Here is a 21,151-nt window from a genome sequence, read left to right as displayed (position 1 = left end):
AGGGCTCGGCGCTGCAGCCAGGACTGACGCTTCCCTCAGATGCTATTATTCCTGTAAGGGGGGATGGGCTTGGGCAAAGAGAGGAGCCAGGAAAGTAGTCCAGGCAGGAGCTTTTAGAAGAATCTCAATCTTATCTTAACTCCAATAAGTTTGCTATTTTAAGGTAGCTCTGAGATGCCTTGAGCAAATCAAAGCTTAGCTGCTGTCATCAGTATCTGTTGCAGTTAGAAACTCTTTCCATGTGACTTTGGCCCTGTTTCTACTCATATGCAATATTTATGCTCTAAGATATTGATATGAATCAGAAGCTGAAGTCTTTCCAGTGGTGTTTAGTGGCCTGGTTGGAAAAATGCCATTTCTATTTATAATAAGACGAAGATAAAAATATTAAAATGGATGTGTTCAAATATAGTCCGTTTTGACTCTAGTCCGGATTTTTTTCCCCCCTCTCTCTCTGTTCATCAGACAGAGAACTTACAAAATCCTAAATAATCCTGCTGGGCTATTTTAGATTGCTTTTCCCACAGAGCACAAAACAACGATGCTGCTTCCTTTAAAACTCCTGTACGTGGTTGAAAGATTTGGCCAGCGAATAAAAAGAAATGCCTGGCAGTGCAAGGTTTTCCGTTCGCGTCGGTGGCAGGGAAGCCAATGGTTAAATCTTCCTGTACCACGGAGAGCTGCCTGAAGCCGAGAGAGAATAGAGTTTATGCAGGACTGTGTGTGGAGCTGCTCACTGCTAGTGTAAAAATAGACAGCAATACATCAATTCCACAGTCTCTGCTGGCTACAATTCATACAGGGGGGAAAATAACTCAAGCAGTTTCCTCGTAATCTCTCGAGTCTAGTGGGGGGACGGAGGACCTCGGCGTGTTTGCATTCAGCACAATGGAATGTTCTCGGAAGGAAAGTTTGTACAACTTGGGAAACAAGCGAAACTTTCTGTGGACTCTGGTGAGATGGACTCGAATTGAATTGCATGGAGGATCCCAGCTGCTAACAATGAATCTGGCAAAAGACTGCGAGTGTTTCCTCTGGGTAGCTGGGGGCACGTAGGGTAAGGGGGAGGATCAAGCCCACACGTGATTTGATTAAATAAGATGTCCATGTGGTGCAGCGATACACATCTAAAGTGAAAATAATTTGGCCAAGGCCGTCTGTGAATGCATTTTTCCTATCTAGCGAGGCATGCCCGGGATTCTTAACTCTTTGCTGGGTTTGCAAATGTTGGCTCCATTTGCCCTCCCTTGCCTTGGTAGATCGTATTTGTGGATTGCAATTGTTATCTTGTTCTGATTTCTTGGTAAGGCAGAATAGATATGGATAATTCATATGCCCTGTAGCCATTATGAGTCAGGGTTATAAGTGGCTTCAAAGTCCTAACTGTCTTTGAGTAGCCAGAGTGTCCTGTGGGTGGTTGTCTGGCTGGCACTGTGGGTCTCAGCTGCTGTAGTTTCATTTTTCCATCATGTATTATTCCTGATGCTGTTAGGAGTTGATTGAGGAACTAGATCATATGGAAGATTTATTTTAATCATTGGAATTCCTGCAGTCATTTTCAAATAAGCATCAAAAGCATTTAGAACAGTGGCCTTTAAATTTTTTTCTTAAGGAGGAAAGGTCTTGGCTACTTGTCCAGCCATGGATGGAGTCGCCAGTTGGCTGAGATTGGCCAGTCACTTCTCTGTTGCACTATAGGCAGCTAGCTGCTAGAAGCTTTGTCTACACGGCAGCGGCTCTGGGAATCACCTCCGCCTGTATAAAATATTACGAGCAGCAGGTAGCATTGGCAGTTTTCATTTTTTGAATCATTAATGTTTGCTGTCATCGTAAAACGTATTATGCCCTTTTGCACATAATGACAGGGTAGTACATTGGTTAATAAAGGCCTATATCACTGTAGCTACTTGGAGTGCCCCGTGTTTCACAGTTTAATGAAGGTGATGTACAATGAGGTTACTAAGATTGATAGAGACAATTCACATGACATACACCCCACTAAGACTGTCATTCTTTACTGCCCCTCTCTCCACCCCCTTTCCCGTGTCTTAACTAATTTTTTTTAAGAACCAAGTTTCTTTTTTTCATTAATATAATTAATGTGGCCAACTCCACGCCTTCTTCTTTCTCTCTTTAAAATTTACCATCAATGGCACAAAAACCTCCAAAAGGTTAATGGAGAATTATACTTAATTATAATGATTCATTATCATCAGTGCAGTTAAGCTAATTTATTGTCTGCTCCTTAACTAAGAGAAAAGTCTGTTGGGGTGAAATAACATAAAATAATTAGCCTTTTGTGTTTAGTGACTGCTTTATCCTCTTAAATCTTATTATAAAATTGAGGCTACAGTTGTGAAATAGCTGTCATAGTTGCAAAGAGGCAGTAGAATGTGTCTGTGTAGTTGCAATAAAGCACACCTGTTACAGATGTATAGGGAAACAGTAAATATCAGCATGTCAGATGAGGACAGTTACAGGGCTTGGACTGTTAAGTCTGGCATTGTCCAAAGGCCAAATATAAATTAATAACAGGAACACTTGCTACCACTAATGTGTTTTAGATTAGCAGGATAATGCCACATTCAGAAGCACAGATTTTATTAGCATGTCAACATTGGCAAGAACGCATACGCTTTTCTCAACCGTAATATAAAAGCAAAATGAGAGAGAGAGAGAGACAGAGAGACAGAGAGAGAGAGAGCACGAGCAAACAAGTGAGAGGAAGGAAAGAAATATGTAAATGACAAGATAGCACCAATACAACAAATTGACCTTGTCTGTTCAATGGTTTTCAAAAGTTATTTTAAAATACATATTTATGGAAGGTTAAAGGGTTTTGAACAAGTCATGCCGAAGAGGGCAGTTAAAGAGAGGGACAACAAGAAGTTGTCCACAAATCAGTATGCCACTTTAGCATTCCAAAACATGGTTAGTTCCTAAGTTTCACAACAGGAACTTAAGCCATACGTAGAGCCTACATTTTCTTGATTATTTTTACTTTTGTGTTGCTATTTTTGTTGTTCATGTTTTTTGTTTTTTGTTTTTTTTTTTAAAGACTATGCCCCTATAAAATCCTAATGTATCTTGCACCATTGAAAAAGTTCTCCCCCTATCTCTGAATTGGTGACATTGAGGAAAAGTTAAGATAGTGTGTTTGGGCTTGGAGGATCAGCTGTGTGGGCAAGAATGGAGTCTGGGCAGTGTTACACCCACAACCAAATGTGAGCCTTGTACCAGAACGAGATCTCTTCAGCCCAGCCTCCACTTACTTATATGCCTTGTTAAGTATACTGATCCGTAATTTTGGGCTAACTCAGATAATAAAAGGAAAGACCAATAAAATGATAAGGAAAGAGTTTTGATGGTGAGGAAGGCCCTTTCTTTGCATTCCCTTGTTCCTGCTGCCAGGGATCTCACTGGGATCCAGTGGTCTTAGAGAAGGATGGCAATGATTTTCAGTCTCCCCCCATCCTCCCCTTACCAACTGCTGACTCTATTACCCAGTACTTACTTCTCAGCGTGTTGCTTTTGATACGCTGCTGCATATGACCTGTGTAATGTGGCCTGCTAGGAATCCCTGCCAGGGATAACAGGGGTGCTTGAGAAAGAAAATCTGCATAAAACTTATTTCATTCAAAATGTAAATGTCAAGGAGCATCTTTCGTTTTATGCCTAACTGCTGCCTGGATGTGAGCAATTCCACAGCATCTCTCCCGACCTTGGAAGGCAGGGCCATAAGCGTGCTGCGTCAGTGTGTGCCTCCTGATTTAGACACCCCCACTTACAGGTGGATGAATTCCTTACTGTTCTGGCAATGCCAGACCCCTGCAATAGGAGTTCCTGCAGTGTTCTTTACTGTCTGCAGACTGACATTAGCGGTTAGGTAGCCAATTCAAGTTTAGGAGACCACCTCATTAGTAAGGGGAGTCCACTTGCCTCCAAAAGCCACATGGTAAAACAGTTAAAAAGACTGTCTATTTCATGTAAGGGGATGAAATGCTTTGACAATCTAAAATAATCTTGGTGATAAGCAGCCCAGCCACGGTAGAAGATATTTTAAACCTCTCAATATGTAGAAATTATTTTAAAACTCTAAACAAAAATAGTTATTTTGAATTCACGTAGAGCACAGTTTAGATATACATAAATAATGAACAAAATATAGTGATGGTATGCTATTGTGAGTTTTCTTTTCCAGGTACTAGGTGATTCCAACCGTACACACACATATGCATGCACACACATACACATGCACACACATACACATACACATGCACACACATACACACACACACACACACATCTTGCAAGTTACATACAAAAGCCGTATAGAAAAAAAATTATGATTTTTGTCCTTCATCTTAAGGAACTTGCTTTTGCCTTTAAGGATGAAGTCCAGAAAGTCATGAAGAGTCAAATAAGAGTAAATGATTGAAATAACAATTCAGGAGAACCACAGATGAGTCAAAAGGCTTTGCATCATTAGTTGCTAAATGAATTATTTGGATTATAATGCTTAAAAGGAGTGTAAATGGAGAAAATTTTTCCTAGTGTAGTTCCTCTGTTCTTTTTCCATTTAGCAATAGTTTATTGAGTGTCTATTATGTGTGATAAAATTTCCAAGGTAAAATCAAGTTTGTATTATGGTTAACTATAAGACAGTTTAAAACTTTGGAAGCAGTAACTATCAAACAGGTACCAAGGATTTTGTGCAAAGAGGTCCAAAAATACCTAGTTGATTTTTAACTGGAAGAATCAGAGAAAGCTTTGTGGAGCATGGTATTTACCATGTGTTTGGAGGTAGATTTTGGATGGAATAAAGCAGGGAAATTATCCTGCAGGAGCCAAGTGAGTAAAGATTTTAGGATGTTTTTCCTGGTGATTAAAGTGCCAGAAACTAGCTTTGGTAGTGTCGTTGAATTAACTAGGCTTAATTCCTATCACATGCTATTGCAGTTTAATAAATTCCTGTGGTTAATGGAAGCTTTTTTCAATTTTTTTCTTCTGCCTCCTGCAGTGTGCTGCTCTGGTTGGTGAAGACCAGCCTCTTTGCCCAGATCTTCCTGAACTTGATCTTTCTGAACTAGATGTGAACGACTTGGATACAGACAGCTTTCTGGGTGGACTCAAGTGGTGCAGTGACCAATCAGAAATAATATCCAATCAGTACAACAATGAGCCTTCAAACATATTTGAGGTAAGGACATCCTTTAGAAACATTAATTTTTCATTGAGTTTGGCTTGGGCCAGACTAACATGGTAATAGACCTGAATGCATAATGAGTTCTTACTTTGTTATCATCAAAAGACTTTTCATCACAGTTACATACTTTCTGATTTATGGAAAAACAGCATTTGGAAAACAAATGTTTTATTTTTATTTTTTTAAAGATTTAAAAAATAAATCAACTAGGGACTAGGAATCAACAACTGTGAGTGAGTTAAACTGTGTTGAAATACTAAAAGGGTTGTGAAAGATTAGTGACAAAGAAGAACAAAAGTCTAAACCTGTTTATTCCTGTCTATTTCCCACAGAAAGAATGAGCAATAAATGGTACCTCATATAAATTAATAAATAAGAAGGCCTTTCTTTTTAACCAAGGGGGTAGATGTCTACTTTTGTTTGCTTTACTAATTAGGTGAGCTCTTTTGATTATTATTATTAATTATATTTTTGGTTCATAGTTCTAATTTCGTTATGTAATTGGAATTTCTAAACCTGACTAATCTACTGTATACTTAAAATCAGTCAAAATTCATTTACTTTTCAGTAGTAAGAATTACCTCCATGACTCCAGACTCTTATTATAAGCCTACCCTATAATAAAGAATGTTAATCTATTCCTATTAAAGTGTTACTTTGAGAAAAGGAATTCTTTCCCACAAGATCAGTACTCATTTACTTGAAAATACATTATTTTTTATAGGAACAAACATTTAATGAGTACTCTGGAAAGTGGATTAAACGAAGGATGACATATCAGCTAGTTTCTTTATCACAACCGCCAGTGCCATCATCATCATCATCTAACGTTTTCTGAGCACCTACTATCTGCTGGACTTTTCTTATTCACCAGCAAAGACATTTCTTATACTTCCATGTTATTTGGTTGAAATCTGAGTCTTAAGAAAGCCAAGTTTAAAATATTAATTGAGTTTTTCTGGAACCCAGCATATAATACATGCTGAATAAGTGTTTGTTAAATCATGAGAGAATGATGAATATATTAATGTTGATAACAATAATAGAAATGACAATAATGGCCAACATTTTGGTATACTCATGCTTAATATATGTCATCTCACTTATCCTTGAAAACAACCTATTGTTAGGTCCTGTTATTATCATTCCTGTTTTACATATGCAGACACTGAAACTCAGAGAGGTTATTTGATTTTCCCCAAATCACACAGTTGAAAATAAAGACCTGGGATTTGAACCCCAAATTTATCGGACTTTAAAGTTTATATCCTTGATAAAAATAGAGAACCCATGAATTTGGGTGACTGCCATCCTTTACAAAGACATATCAAGCTGCTTCTTTACTCAATATATTTAAAAATAGAACAGAATCTTTCCTTTCAGTGTTGGTTGGCACGGAGGTAGAGTTAGCTGGTGAGCTGAGACGGCTGTAGGTTCTGCCGATGGCTGAGATTTTGTAATACCTCTGGAGATTAAGTGGGTTTTAGAAGAATGCTTAAGGTAGTAGAGTTTGGACTGGGGAGACAGAACAAGGTGGAGGAAACACTGAAGGTTGTGGTTAGTTCTACTTTCCCAGGCTTCTCAGCCGGGTCTTAGAAAGTTCATGTGAGGACTTGGCCAGTTAGAACTGGTAAATTGAACATTCCTCACTCAGTACACTTGTCAGGTTACAGGCCCATTCTAAGTCATGCTGCATTAAATAAACAGTGCTTTAAAAAATGTCCATCTCCACAGACCTCTTATCTAAAAATCAGCTATTTCATATCAGGTGAATGCCATGCATTTTGTAGAGGCTAGAGAGTAACTTAGAGGTAGGGGGAGATGGCATAGGAGTCAATGCCTCTCTGGTGGGCTACTTTAAAAAAAATACAACTTTCTCCTTAACTTTTATGTCCCATGTCCCTGTATTTTGTGTTGTGGTATTTGTGAGAGGTAATTCACATTTATACCTTCAGGAGACTTGGTTCAGCATCTAGTTAATTATCTACATGTAGGTGCTTAATATATGCCATGCCACCCTTTTTGTCTCCCTATATCATATTCTATGCTAATAAAATTATTTTCAGCACTCTAAAACAGAAGTTCATTTAATTTAGTCTCTCATTAGGTCATTTTAAACCAAAGATTCTCAACCAAAGGCAATTTTGGTCCCCGCCCCACACCCCACTTCAGGGGACATTTGACAATGTCTGGAGGCATGTTTGGTTGTTATCACTGGGGACAAGGGGATGCTACGAGCATTTATTGAGTAGAGACTAGAGACAAGGGATGCTGCTAAACATCCTACAGCATACAGGACAGCTCCCACCACAAAAAATGATTCAGCCTCCAATGAAAAAAGCACTGAGGTTGAAAAACCCTGCTTTTAAATAAAGTCACAGACTTCCCCTTTATAAATTACTAATGATTAATTGGTCAGATTTCTGAGAGAAGACATAGTAAACTACTGGATATAAAGAATGAGAAGTCATATAACAATATTGGGATCCCTGGGGCTCCAGGACTAATAATTCAGGTATTCTCTTAGTGTCAGAGGGCAAAAGTGACTGTTTAGGTAAGTTCCCATAACAGTTTTCTCTGACGTCACAAAGCCCATTCTTTATATAGGCAAAGGGTAAGGTCATATGTGGCAATGCTCTTACCAACAGCAGCAGCTTCAGAAGTATTTACATGGCATGAGGACACCTCCACTCTTTGCCCTCTAGTGTTAAACTCAGGCATCTTTTCTATAATGCGAAAGGAAAGTGTGTTTTAAGCAGAGGTGACATTCTAAAATTGGGTCTTCCCTGTGAAGAAGGTTCATATGAAACCAGATAACTCTTTCATGGCCACAGGTTTGTGTTGCTTCTACCAAAGCAGCATTTTAGGGAAGTGCCTTCCCAGGGCCAGCCACTCACAGTGGACTTTTCGCCTGCACTCACCTTCTTCCAATTTGCAAAGCCCTGCCTCATCACATTTGAGAAGGCCTTGTACTTGAGCAAGTTAAACAGTCACGGGCTCTGCTGTCTCTGATCTGACAATAACAAGCATTATCTACTTTGGAATCCCAGAATAAAATCAGGCACTGAGTAGTTAAATGCTTTTCCCTGACTCAAGTAGCACGTCAACGACACCACTGGAAACTGGCCATCGGCTCTCTGAATTCTCATCAAAGCAGAAAGTGGGATTTAGGGGTATATAATAGAGTGGCAGAGTCTTAAAATGTTGAGAGTAAATTATGTATCTCTTCTTTTTGTTTCTTCCATATGTTTGAATCTAAGTTTAATTTTTATTTAACATCGCAAACTTAATAATGATAAACTATGAAGCTGAATGTCACAATTTCAGAAAGGGAATTCTGGGTGATGGCAGAGGGGTAGCAACATGCAATGGCACATGTTGGTTGAGTAACTGGACACGCAAACAATGTTCTCTGCTTACACAACCTGTGTTTGGATGCGTAAATGCAGGTGACCAGGTACGATTCAGAAGCCACTTTAAAAAACAAGGCAAAAGGCTCAGAGGTAACAGCCTCCAGTGAATCTGATCCATGTGTAAGGAAAACAGGATGCGTCCCTGGACCGGCTGGTAGCAAGATTTATGTTTCAGAATATTGCAACATAACTTCCTTCCCTCTGTTGCCTTTGTGCATTGTTTGAAGGAGGAGAATAAAGGACTACTTTTACAGCACAGCAGTGTGTAAAGATGGATGGCATGGGGTTAGTTTAAATAGCATATTGGCCTTTCTGGGTCACTGTGGGCAACATTGTCCCTGGTTTATTTTAACACCTGCTTTAATGCCTCCATGATACAAGTGAATGGGCATCTTTCATTCATTCGTCTGTTACTTCTGAATGAAGCTACTTGGGGTTCGTTAGAATGATGGCAAGTGAGAATGCAGTCGTCTCTAGGTCATTACTTGTAATACGTTCTGAGGCCTGCCTTTGCTGATGGGGAGAGAAGGACTCTCACAGCTGTAGCCAGCATTCATGTTTGGTCATTGCTGGAACTCTCAGGAAGCCTGAAACTGTGAACTTTGTAGCAGAAAAGGGTGAGTGGTGATTTTGTATTTGTGTGTAAATTATCCTGCTATATGCCATCAAGGAAATGAATGTGGACGCTTTCAAGACTACTTGGTTATTCTAGTGGGAATATAGATACTTTACATTTCTTCATTTGGCTTTCAGTTATATTCTAAATTTTGCAAAAATGGGCATATATTATGTACCTATCAAAAAGTTAAAAATAACAAATATTGGCAGTTCAACAGACCATGAGCATTTGAGGAGTAGGGAATCTGCCTGTCTTGTTCACTGACATTTTTCTAGATATTTTCTTAGAAAATAGCAGAAAGTAAGAACTCAACAAATACTTGTTGCATAATGAGTGAGTTGATCTTCATGTGTTTATTGATAGAATGAACTACGTTAGGTAATGTGAAGATTATATACAAAGCACAAAAGAAGGCCTGTGTCCTAAAGGACTTTAAATCTAGTTTTGGAGGCAAGATGAACAAATGTAAAACAATTAGGAAACCATGCAAGGCTGTGTATACAAATATACAAGTATATGCATACGTTTTTAGTTCTTAGCAATTGGAAAACAATATAAGACTGTATATTCATGTATATGTATATTTGTATATGTACCTACATAGGATTATATATATATATTTGCAATTTGCAAACATTGCGAGCTCATGTATGCATATATGCATGCATATATATGTGTGTGTATGTATGTGTATTTCTAGCTGAGGAGATAAACAGCAAGAATAAATTCACAAAGCCTTGTAAGAGAAGAGCAAAGCGTTTTCATAGAGGGGATGTGGAGGTGAGGAGCTTGGTTTACTCAAAGTAAAATACATATTAATGGGAACATGGCAGTAGAGGGAGTAAGTTTGGATGTAAGGTTGGTACAAAATTACGGTGGGTCATGAGAACCCAGTTGGAAATGTTTAGAGTCTGTTTAGAAAGTAAGATGTCATTGAAGATTTTTTAGCAGATCAACATAATGGAGGTGGTATTTAAGAGTGATAATGCTGATAGTAGTAAGAGGTGTAGGCAAGTAGGAAATATGGAAAATCAGACAGCAGGCAGTGCTGCATTCCAAACCCAATGTGATACAGGTACAGGGAAGGGACAAGGTGATAGCAGAGGGGGTGGCATTCAGGGAACAGATTCAAAGTACCTTGAAGGAAAATTCCATCAGCCCTGATAACTCTGAGTTAGGATAGAGAGGTGGTAAGGAATGCTAACTCAAAGATATTCCAAAGAGAAGCAGAACCTCGTGGATACGTTCCTGGTTAAGTTTCTGCTCACCTTTAGGAGCTGAAGTACTTTCCTAGATTCGTGAGTCATTTTACAAAGGGGCCCTCTATCTTTCCACTGCCTCAGGGACAGAACATATTTAACCCAATCCACAAATTTACGTGGTGTCTGCTTTTTTTCACTTGTCTCCTTGGAGGAAATTCTGCAGCCTTCCATGGTAATGAATTCCTGCTTCTGACTGTGCCTGTGGTCAGACAGACTTTTCTATGAATGGCAAACCTCTTGGAATTTTAACAAAACAAATAGACAAGAAAAAAAGAATGCATGTCTATACAACCTCACCTTAATTTAATCATTGGAAGAATAAATTCTTTTTTTGTTATGTGGGAGGACTGAATTAATTTACAATAATCACTTTTATAAGATTTCTGGGATTTCCAATTTGCAATCAATAAATGTTTGTCATTTAAATTAAATTTACGGCCCACAGCCAGATTTTTGCCACACTTGGTAATGACACTTACAGAGAACATAGACTTCAAGTAAGAAAATAATAGCCATTTAAGTGGAGAGATAATTGGCTGTAACATAAGAACATTGAAGAATGTTGAAACTCACGGAGACTTACAGAGTATTTTAAAAATTTATGTTGTACTTATCTTTGCATTTGTAGTCTACCACAAAATTCCAAATTCTGGGTATAAATCAGTTAGATGTTCATCTTGGAGAGTCACAAATCAGGAAGCAACAATCTGACCCAGCCTGTGTGCTGCTTTATTTTCAGCCTCTCCTGTCGGCTTATCTTGCAGGGAGACTAAATAGTGTTGTTCGTTTGTGTGTGTGTGTGTTCATCTACACACCTCATTTAAGCACTGTTGTTTTAGACTTCTCGGCTTGATAACATCTGGCTTATCTTGGGAACATCTGGTTTATCACCCTATTTCTTCCCTGCCATTATGCTGACCACTGGAAAAATATGGCTCAGGAGTTCTGACCCACAGGGCTCTGTCTCCTGGCATCAACCCCTGCTAATAAATAGCAACTCACAGGATGCAGGTTACATGACCATCTTTCACTGGCACTAACTTTCCTGCTGGTGGCTTTTGTTAATGGAAGGTGTGGCTAGGAGAGATGAGATTGGCTGCTTTTTTTTTTTTTATGGAAGTTGATTTGGTTCTTAGCCATTTGCAGTTTGCAAAGTGAGAATGTGTATGTTTCATTAGGCACAATGATTTCAGAAAGTGCTATTTTGTATTTTGGGATGGGAGAAACCAATGACTTCATGTCAGATACTCTAGGCACTCCAGAAAGTAAACTGGGACATTTTATGGGCTTATTGTAGGTTTTTCCAACCTCCCAGAGTCTCAACTGGCTCATCAAAGTTACTCTGCCTGGATATCTTTGGGGCCAAAATAGTGGAGACCCAAATTCACAAGGAGGAAATCTTGGAGCAGAATCAGGAAAAAATGGCTCATTGCTTCTTAGATTTACTTCAAAGATAATAGTGTAGGTGAAAGTAATCACAAGGTTCAGGGTGCTGCGTTGGACAAACTGTCTATTTGTATAGCAACCATGTGTCTGTGTAGAGACCTTATACACTTTCTGTGTTTATTTGTCCATGCACCACTATCTCTACGCCAGGTCCTGGAAGCACAGCCCAGCAGATGACTCACCTCTGGATGAAATCAACACACAAAGGCAGATAAAAAGCTGAACATTAAAGACCACATTGTTAAAGCAGAGAGCCAAATTGTTCCTCCACCATTCCCTATCCCAGACTTCACATCTAACAAGGTTAATTTGTCCCTATAATTATGTGCCTATTCTTTGAGTAATGAAAAATTTTATTGTGGGTTTTATAAAATGAATTGCCTGTGATGTAAAACAATTTCAGTAAGGGCCATTTTTTTTTCTTCTTCTTAACCTCTCAGGTTCCTTTTCACTTTTTTTTTTTTTTTTTTTTTTTTTTTTGGGGATGGAGTCTCGCTCTGTCACCCAGGCTGGAGTGCAATGGCAAGATCTCGGCTCACTGCAACCTCCTCCTCCTGGGTTCACAACATTCTCCTGCCTCAGCCTCTGTAGTAGCTGAGACTACAGGCGACTGCTACCACGCCCAACTAATTTTTATTTTTTTTGTATTTTTAGTAGAGATGGGGTTTCCCTGTGTTAGCCAGGATGGTCTCGATCTCCTGACCTCGTGATTCGCCTGCCTCGGCCTCCCAAAGTGCTGGGATTACAGGCGTGAGCCACTGTACCCGGCCTCCTTTTAACTTTTAAGACTGTGCGCTCAGAGGTACGTTTGAAAGCAAGGCAGGATCCTATGCTTTACTGTAGCTAGAATGAGAGCAGGGAAAAGGGGAGAGAGATCCACAATGAAATACACACTCTTATTCTTGGCAACGGCAAAGTTGTTTGAAGCTAAATGACTTCTTATCCATTAAGCCATTTGTCCCAAAGTGATGACAGAAGATACTTTTGTGCCTTTTCTTATCCAAAATGATAGAGTGATTTGCACAGTTTCAGATTCTAAACACTAATATTTTGTAGACCTGCCCATCTCCATTACTACTGCAAGTTATTCATTCAAGGTTTGCAGCCAGATGGATTAATGAATTACCAGATCTTGCATAAAATGACTTGGCCTGACTTAAACAACTACTTTTTTTTTCTTTCTCCTTTCCTTTTTTTGGGGGGGTGGGCTGGGGAGCAGTCTTACAATGGGTGTTAATGGGCTGTAGAGGGAGTGAGCCCCCATCGAGTTTTTTTAAACTAGCTTTTTTAAAGCTTCACTGCACTTTTTCACTCTTTTCTGAACTTCTGCTCAGAAACCGTCAGTTCAAGGAGGAGCAATCAGGCTGGTAGGGCAGAGAGGAGGAAGGAGACTCAGTAGTCATATCCCTGGTGGGCGATGCCCTTCCCTGTGCCAAATCAGCATGATTTATCAGAGCCCTCTCTTCAGCACAGAGTTGAGAGTGAGTTCCAGGGTCCTCCTCACACAATATGCATAGCTGGAGCTCTGAACTTTGAAGGAAAGCCTCAGAGCTATTTGCAAAGTGCTGGTGCTTAGTGAATACTAAATTACATTTAGGAAATAGTCTACTGCTACCAGTTATACTTCATTTTTATTCTTGACACAGACACCTAAATCAGAGAACAGTAACATTTCAGAGATTATGGAAGCAGTTTGGGTATGTTCCAACACTATAATAGGATCAGAATTTTAAGGCCTTTTGTATTATTACCAATAGTCACTTAGTTTCTACTGCAGTGTACTTTGTAGGGAATTACAGCTTTTACTAAAAAGATTAAAATGCTATTATGCAAATGATTGCAGTATGTTATTATGTTTACAAATTAACATCCATGGCTCAACACACAAATTAACTAACTATTCTATCTGTGTTATTAAGGATTTAATACAGTAACTGTTAATAAAAATGGGTAGCTTGGAACTTTAGTAGAAAGCAATTGTGATTTAACACATGGAACTTGAGCATTGTGTTTAATGTTCTAGGTGATATAATGGTAAAATAAAGTTGAAAAAAGCACATAGAAAAACCAAAACTGTGTGAACAGCAGAGCTGCTTGCCTGAGAGGCTGATGAACGTGAACTAAATAGCTTCAAGCTACAATGTACAGTGGGCAGCATAGCAATAAATCTAAGCAAAGCACACAAAACATCTTCTATTAATAAATAGTTCATTGAAATGATAATTACCCTCCATTACGTGTTTGATATGTTCCATACACTCAGAGAATACTTATATTATTCTAAAATGGATCTCAGAGCAAATTTTGCTGTGGCGAATGGGATTTAGCTGAAGAATATCACTGGGTGATAAAAGAGGAGAAGGCTGGGTTCAGACTAAGATGGCTTTACAAACAGGCTGCAAATTGCTATTCCTGGCTGTTCATAAGAGATCATAAAAGCAAGGAGATAAGAGCCACCAAGGTCCCTGAGAAATGAATATATGTGATTATGTTATCTCGTAGGTTGGATTTACTAGACAGACCGACAACACCTTCACTTTAGCCCAACAGGAAAAGTAGAAAGAGATACCGGTTTGGATAGCAAACTTTGTTAGAATAGGAAATTCTAAAACACTGTAATTCAGGTGTTTCAAAGAAGAGCCAGGATTCCAGTCACTGACTTCTGTGCTGGATCTCAAAAAAAAGAGTGAGAGATATGACCTAATATTAAGCAAATAAACGAAAAAGGAACAAAAGAATTACAAGAACATCCTGGAGAACTAATTCTATATTTCAAATATTTTGGACTCATGTTTCTTAATTCTCAAATAAAGATGTTGAAGACTTCTAAGTCCACAAACAATTATCTTTTTAGGTCTCCCTATTGAGGGATACTAACTTGAACTTCTTAGTAGGAATATCTGGATGTGCTTAAGAAATGTACAAGCAGGGAAGACACCACAAAGTTGGTCAAGGTTTGTGCCCTTGCATACAATACAAGCAATTTATTTTGTTCCAAATAGCACCTCTGTGGTTGCAAAACTACTTATGCAAATTTTTGATATCTAGCTTTAGCAAGGTGCCTGGTTCCTTCATTTCCTCCCACATTTGGATAAATTGTGTTGTTCTTCACTTTTCCAAATTTGTCCTTGTAGAAGCGAACACTTGGAAATTGGTTGAAGCTTGCTAAGAGAAAGAAAGGGAGGGGGTAGGGAAGAGGAGGAAAAAACCTGACCAAAAGCAGTTGCTGTGACAGCTTATGATTTGATGGTTTGTGGCCTTGTCCTGTTCTCAGGCACCTGATCAAGAAAGTGGTACAATCCTGCTATGCAGACATTCTGGAAATCTTGCCAACATTCACCTGACATGACCAGGGTTTAAAGTCCTTGCTGTAACTTTACAAAGTATAGTGAGAGTGTGTGCCCGTGTGTGTGCATATACACTCTCTCATATCTTTTTCTTTTTTTTTTTTTTAGGGGGAAAAAGTGATCTTTGCCGTAAAAGGGTGGTAAAATAATTAGTCCAATAGACAAATGTCTCGGCCCATGTTTAAACAGAGCTTTAAGGACACAGTGTTCCCAAGAGTCACATATCTAAATACAAACCAGTGTCAGCTGCCATGCAGACCAAAATGTAATAGCCTGCTTTCACATAGGTCATCGTCAATCCATTTTGGTCGCAGTCACACTGCACATCTGTTTCTGCGAGCTGCAGCTTCTTAAGGTGGCATTTGGACTTCATAGGAACACAAACAACCAAGCTATAAATTGCCACTGCTGGAGTTACTTTGAATAAGTGTATACTGTTTCATATTTATAATGGTGAGGCTTCATAATATTCACAGTGAATATATAACACCGATCAGTTCAACAAGCATGAAATTGTATGTTGTCAACTTGTCACATAAATAGAGTCATATTCTGGCTTGCAATAATGTTGAACTAACATTTTTTCCCCCAGAATTGTCGAAGGGATCACAAAAAAGTGAGGAGGTAGCATTTCCTTTGGGTAGATAACCAGTCAAGGCTATTGTAAAGTTGATATTACTGTTGATGAGTTCCTTTCTCCCCTCCCTCCAAAGCACTAGCTTTTCTTGGGTGAATGCTAATTGGCTAATCTGGTGTGTTTCTGCTGTCATCTAACGGTATCATTTTCAGCTAGTACTTGGAGGCTGTTTTTGGGTTGTGTATGTGTGAGTAGCTTTTTTTCCCCTTTAAAACTTCTTTTTTTTTCTTTCTATTCTTGTAGTGCAAATCAGTGCTAATTGTCATGAAATTCTCTAGCTATACTCTGGCAAGCTTTCTTGTTGCCTTTTCACCCCAGTTAACTCTTAATGTATTACCAGAGCATTAGGAAATAGTGAAAGCTGGACATTTTATTCAAACTTACCTGAGATAGAGAATCTAAAGAGATGCAGAAAAAAATTATTGAACCAAATTGGCACCTTACTAAAAAGAGAAAGGACGAATGAAATGTGCTTGCCGATAGCTACGGAGAAACTCAGAGACCAGTTTCCACAGTGGCTGATATTTCTGCACCAGAGGCATGGTAGAAACTGATGCAAGTCTGTTTTCACTTTTGAGAAATTCTTAGATGTGTTCAGCCTTCTTCATCTTTCTTCCAATGGCCTGAAGACAAAAAGGCATTGCAATCTGTATTACCCGCTTAAGTTGCTAACTTCAACACCTTGAGATAGTACTTCAGATTCTGTAAAGCACTATGCAATATTACTGAGAATTATTACTAACACTTTTCTTTTCATCCCATATCACTTGGGATACGGCTGGTCACATTTTTTTCTTTTTTCTTTTTTTTTGAGACAGAGTCTCGCTCTGTCACCCCGGCTGGAGTGCAGTGGCACAATCTTGGCTCACTGCAAGCTCTGCCTCCTGGGTTCACGCCATTCTTCTGCCTCAGCCTCCTGAGTGAGTAGCTGGGACTACAGGTGCCTGCCACCACGCCTGGCTAATTTTTTTTTTTATTTTTAGTAGAGATGAGGTTTCACCGTGTTAGCCAGGATGGTCTCTATCTCCGGACCTTGTGATCCGCCCACCTCGGCCTCCCAAAGTGCTGGGATTACAGGTGTGAGCCACTGCACCCGGCCCACATTTTCTTAGACAAGAACCAATTCACTGGCTAAAGCTCTCAGTTTCCAACTTTTGCAACATCATCACATTTCTTCTTGCCTGTGGATTTTAAAAGTTCATCTCTCCTCTCACTTATTTACTTACCCATTCATCAAAATATAATTGTCATCCATTAGCATGCTTAGTGTTTGGCCATTTTAGGGGGATACAGTGGTTAAAAGTAAACCTAGTCTCTGGCTCCATGAAAATTTTGGTTAGTGATGAAGACAGGCCTTTTAAAAATAAGATAAGCTGTCTGTTTGAGAAAGTAGAGCAGGGATTTCTCCATCTGTCTGTTACCCAGTTATCACTAGCAGATAAATTCTGCCCTTCTCCTACTTATTGTCTTTAGAAATGCCTACACCTTGAAATGGAATTCTGCTGGAGAGCATTTCTCCTAGCTAGAGGAATATTCTATTCCAAACCAAGATCTGTCCCACTGCCCCAACAAATGCAGGGCAGTGGGACAGAATATTTGAGATTGGAAGACCTGAAATTTATAATGTCCTACACACAGTATATTAAAATAACAATTTGCTCATTGGAATTGCAGGGTGGCCAGGGGGTGTGGAGGGGAAACAAGAGGAAGCCAACCAAGGGAAGAGAGCAAGACCGTCAGTGGAGAGTTCTTTAACCAGTGTGCAAGTCTGACCTGACCAGAATGCTGTGCCCTTGGTGGGGCTTCTATGGATGAGAACTGTTTGGTACCATTTTAGGTCTGTTGACCTTTCTATTTGAGAATGGTATTTCAGTCCAGCTGGAAGGAGTGACATGCTTTTTGCCTGTTTGAGACACTTGGTGTATGTGGCTTTTCTCTCTCTCTTGGATCCATCATCTCTAAGTGATAGCTCCTTGCTTCATGGGGTAATGCTATCCAGGGGCTATCCTGCACCCTTGGAAGAGGCATGTGCAGGAAGAATGCTACCAATCCCTTTCCTCTTCCCTCTAGAGGTACCAGGCATTACATCCCTGCCAAGCCTTACTCAATTAGATCTCTTTCAGATTCCTATAATACTCGAGCTTAAATCCTCTTCTCCACAGTTCTTTCTGAGAAATTTATTTCTGCTTTGAAACGGCTCTTGTATAGGGGAAAAGTGCCTCTATTATAGGACTGCCCTTGGTTTTTCCGTGGGCTCTTGGCTTAAGGACATTAGCTTCCCTGGGTGCCATCTCATTTGCTCAGATGTGAAGTTAGAGCTTCTGTATTCCAGACATAGTTCTCCTGGGTGTCCAGGGATCCTCGCCAACCCAGATTCTGTCCAGATATGTTCCCATGTCAGAATCCTCTTGTGTCTTGCCAGCCCGTACTTAGAGGGGGCACCCTGCTCTCTCCTCTGAGCTGCATATCTCAGCCTGCATTTTTCATTTAGGCAATGCTGTCTGATAGGCAGGTTCACTTCCCATTCCCACTGGAGAAGAGTCTGGGCAAATGCCTGAAAGTTTGAACACAGCCATGCCGTATAGGATAAGTGACTTCTTTTCCCTGCTGGTCCCCACTTCCAGGGCTCTGCGTGCAACAGATTTGAGAGTTACATTAGGTCACAATGCCACTGTCTAGCTCCTTTAATCCTATCACCGGCAATCCCAGCAATGTAGCTGAGGTGGCTGCCCCTGTCCTAAAGGAATTTGTGTCAGTTTCTCCTGGGACAAATCTAGTCTGGACCGCTTTGCAACATTCGTTCAAACTGAAAATTTTGACAAAGACATTCTGTTCACAAAGAGCCAACAAATGTTCTGTGTTTCGATACATTTGGAGGTTATGAAATGTTGCCTGGTCTTGGCAGATAACTAAGTCTGGGGACGCACATAGTGCAAGCCATGCCCTGTTTAATTTGTCTTTCAATGGCAAATGTGTTTCTTCTGTGATTCAGCATAAGGGATGATACCCTCCAACAGGACTGTGTGACCTCCCTGCTGCTTTTGTGGTATAGAAAAGAAAATAAAAAACAACACAGATACCACTTTTTTCCTTTAGTTGCTGGTTTATTTTTATTTCCAGCTACATCTTTTATAGTTGAAAGAGAAGATGCATGTTCTACGGATAGTATGCATTTTTATGGTTATTTTTATAATTCATACTGGAAAACCTAATTTCTGTAGCCATTAACAATTTAGGATTATTAATTGTCTGAAACATAGGTGAGAAGTACACTGTTTTTAAAATGTCTCTGAGAAGCCAAACTAGATTCAGAAAAATTCCCTCAGACGGAGCACATTTTATTCCCAGATACACTTCTTCACCCCTCACTTGCTTCCTTTTGCTTTACTTATGATTTAAATGAATCCAGTTGTCTAATGTTCTATCCGATATGTAATGTTCTATGAGCACATGTGACATTTGAAGAAATGGTTTAGAAAATTCATGAAATGGTGACAGTAAAAAGATAATGGTGAGCAGTGACAACTGACCAAAAGAGACAAGACTACAAACTACAGAAAGTTGACAAACCCTGAAAATATGACAGTCTGGGACCTTTTAGTTTGAGGGAAAATAATCCTATATTTCTCAATAGGTCCATATAGTCATTTTGCAATACCAGACAGTGCTACCGAAATCAATCCTCATAATTTTTAAAGTGGGGAAAATATGGTAAATAAATGATTCAGAAATCTTTCCATAAAAAAGTTTTAATAAAAAGTTTGGTGCTTAAGTTCTTTGATTGATCTGCACCAGTGCCTAGGTGGATTAAAGCCTGATCGTGTGAGGAAATAGGTGAGGCATATATACAAACACAAACACGTAGTTTTAGATCCAACAGATTTTAATGGGATTTGGATATTATCCTGTAAGCATTTCCTGTGTAGACTTTGACAATAAAGAAGAAAGTGCTCCATGAAATATTGAACTTCGTTTTATAATCTGTTAGATTACATCTTCCCTTAAAAATACAACTATTAAAATTTTCTTGAATAAAGAGACCACTCAATTCTTTTTCCTTATCAGTAGTAAAGCTTTTGGGCTACAGGGACATTGGTCAAGACAAATATAGCTCAGTAGAGTTATCATTAAATAAACAATTTCCCACATTACTTTAGAATGAAATCTCCTATACTTTTCTCCTTCGTGGCTTTCCGTATTTATCCTACCCAGTCCTCAAATAAGCCACCACCCCAGCAATGCACAACTCACTTGTAAATATTCATTTGGAGCATACGAAATCGTAATATCAGTACAGAGACTAACCACCACCACCCCCCACCATTTTGCTTTGGAGACCCTTATAAATAAATGAGCAACCTTAGAGCTTTCAAAACAATCATTAAGATCTGCTACTTGCTTTTGGATAAAGAATTTCAGATAATGTACAGGACTGGGCTTCCTAAATCTAATTTCTGTCTAAAAACCTAGGGAATGCTCTAGCTGTATCTTTTCTATCCAAACTCTCTTGACTGATTCTGGCACCTTTCACCTTGGCACAGCTCAAGGTTCTCTATATGGACCCAGAGCCTTGGTCGGGCCACGACCCTTCATTAATATTCAAACTTTGGCAGTTTCAAAGAATGCTGCCCTCCTTGACCACTGTGAGCAGTCCAGCTCCCCTGGTACTTTCTCTCATGCTTATCCTTTGTACAAAGACATTTGTGTCTTTCTTCATGTCTCTTTCAGGAGTAATTCTTCCCCTTGTTCAATTTTTTCCTTTCTCTTTATGGCTGTCGTAATAGCCCCTGATACAGCCAGGCAGCCATGACCCTGTCTATCACTCACCTGCAAGCTATTCTTGAACCACTGGATGGTCCCTGAGTGACTAGATTAATGGTGCCAGTGGTGAGCCTTTTCACCTGACCTTTCATCCAGTGACATACAAGCTGATTCCAGGCTGTGTGCAAGGCTGGCTGCCCTGCCATCTCTGCACCCTCCATGAAACCAAGCAGTGGAAAGGAGAGTATCCATGCAAATTAAGTGCAGAGGCAGGGATAGAATAAGGTGTGCAGTTGGGGGTTATCAGAAATTAAATCTGTCTTCCTTTGAGTGCCATTGGAAATGAGTCTTAAGGAATGAGAACTGAAAGGAAACTTTCCATAGACACCATTTCCATAAACAGTATTGTCACAATGAGCTATTTTAAAGACTGGTTGTTTTGGTCTGGTTACATTAAGCC

At 39.4% G+C, this 21,151-nt stretch overlaps 1 protein-coding gene across 6 annotated transcripts in view; it reads left to right on the top strand.

The window, feature by feature from the left end:
- PPARGC1A (PPARG coactivator 1 alpha) overlaps window positions 1–21,151 on the top strand; it is a 681,913-nt gene that overhangs the window by 584,493 nt on the left and 76,269 nt on the right. For 5 of the 6 annotated variants that reach the window (XM_054484915.2, XM_054484918.2, XM_063663571.1 and 2 more), the window contains one exon: window positions 5,021–5,200. In XM_054484915.2, the coding sequence (XP_054340890.1) occupies window positions 5,021–5,200 (180 nt within the window). Of the gene's footprint in view, window positions 1–2; window positions 955–5,020; window positions 5,201–21,151 lie in introns of those variants that run through there. The other variant, XM_063663570.1, reaches the window with a different exon arrangement.

Source organism: Pongo pygmaeus, chromosome 3 (assembly GCF_028885625.2).
Source record: "Pongo pygmaeus isolate AG05252 chromosome 3, NHGRI_mPonPyg2-v2.0_pri, whole genome shotgun sequence".
NCBI classification, from domain to species: Eukaryota; Metazoa; Chordata; class Mammalia; order Primates; family Hominidae; genus Pongo; species Pongo pygmaeus.
Note: the sequence above shows the minus strand (reverse complement) of the source record. Positions and strands in the feature narration are given on the sequence as shown.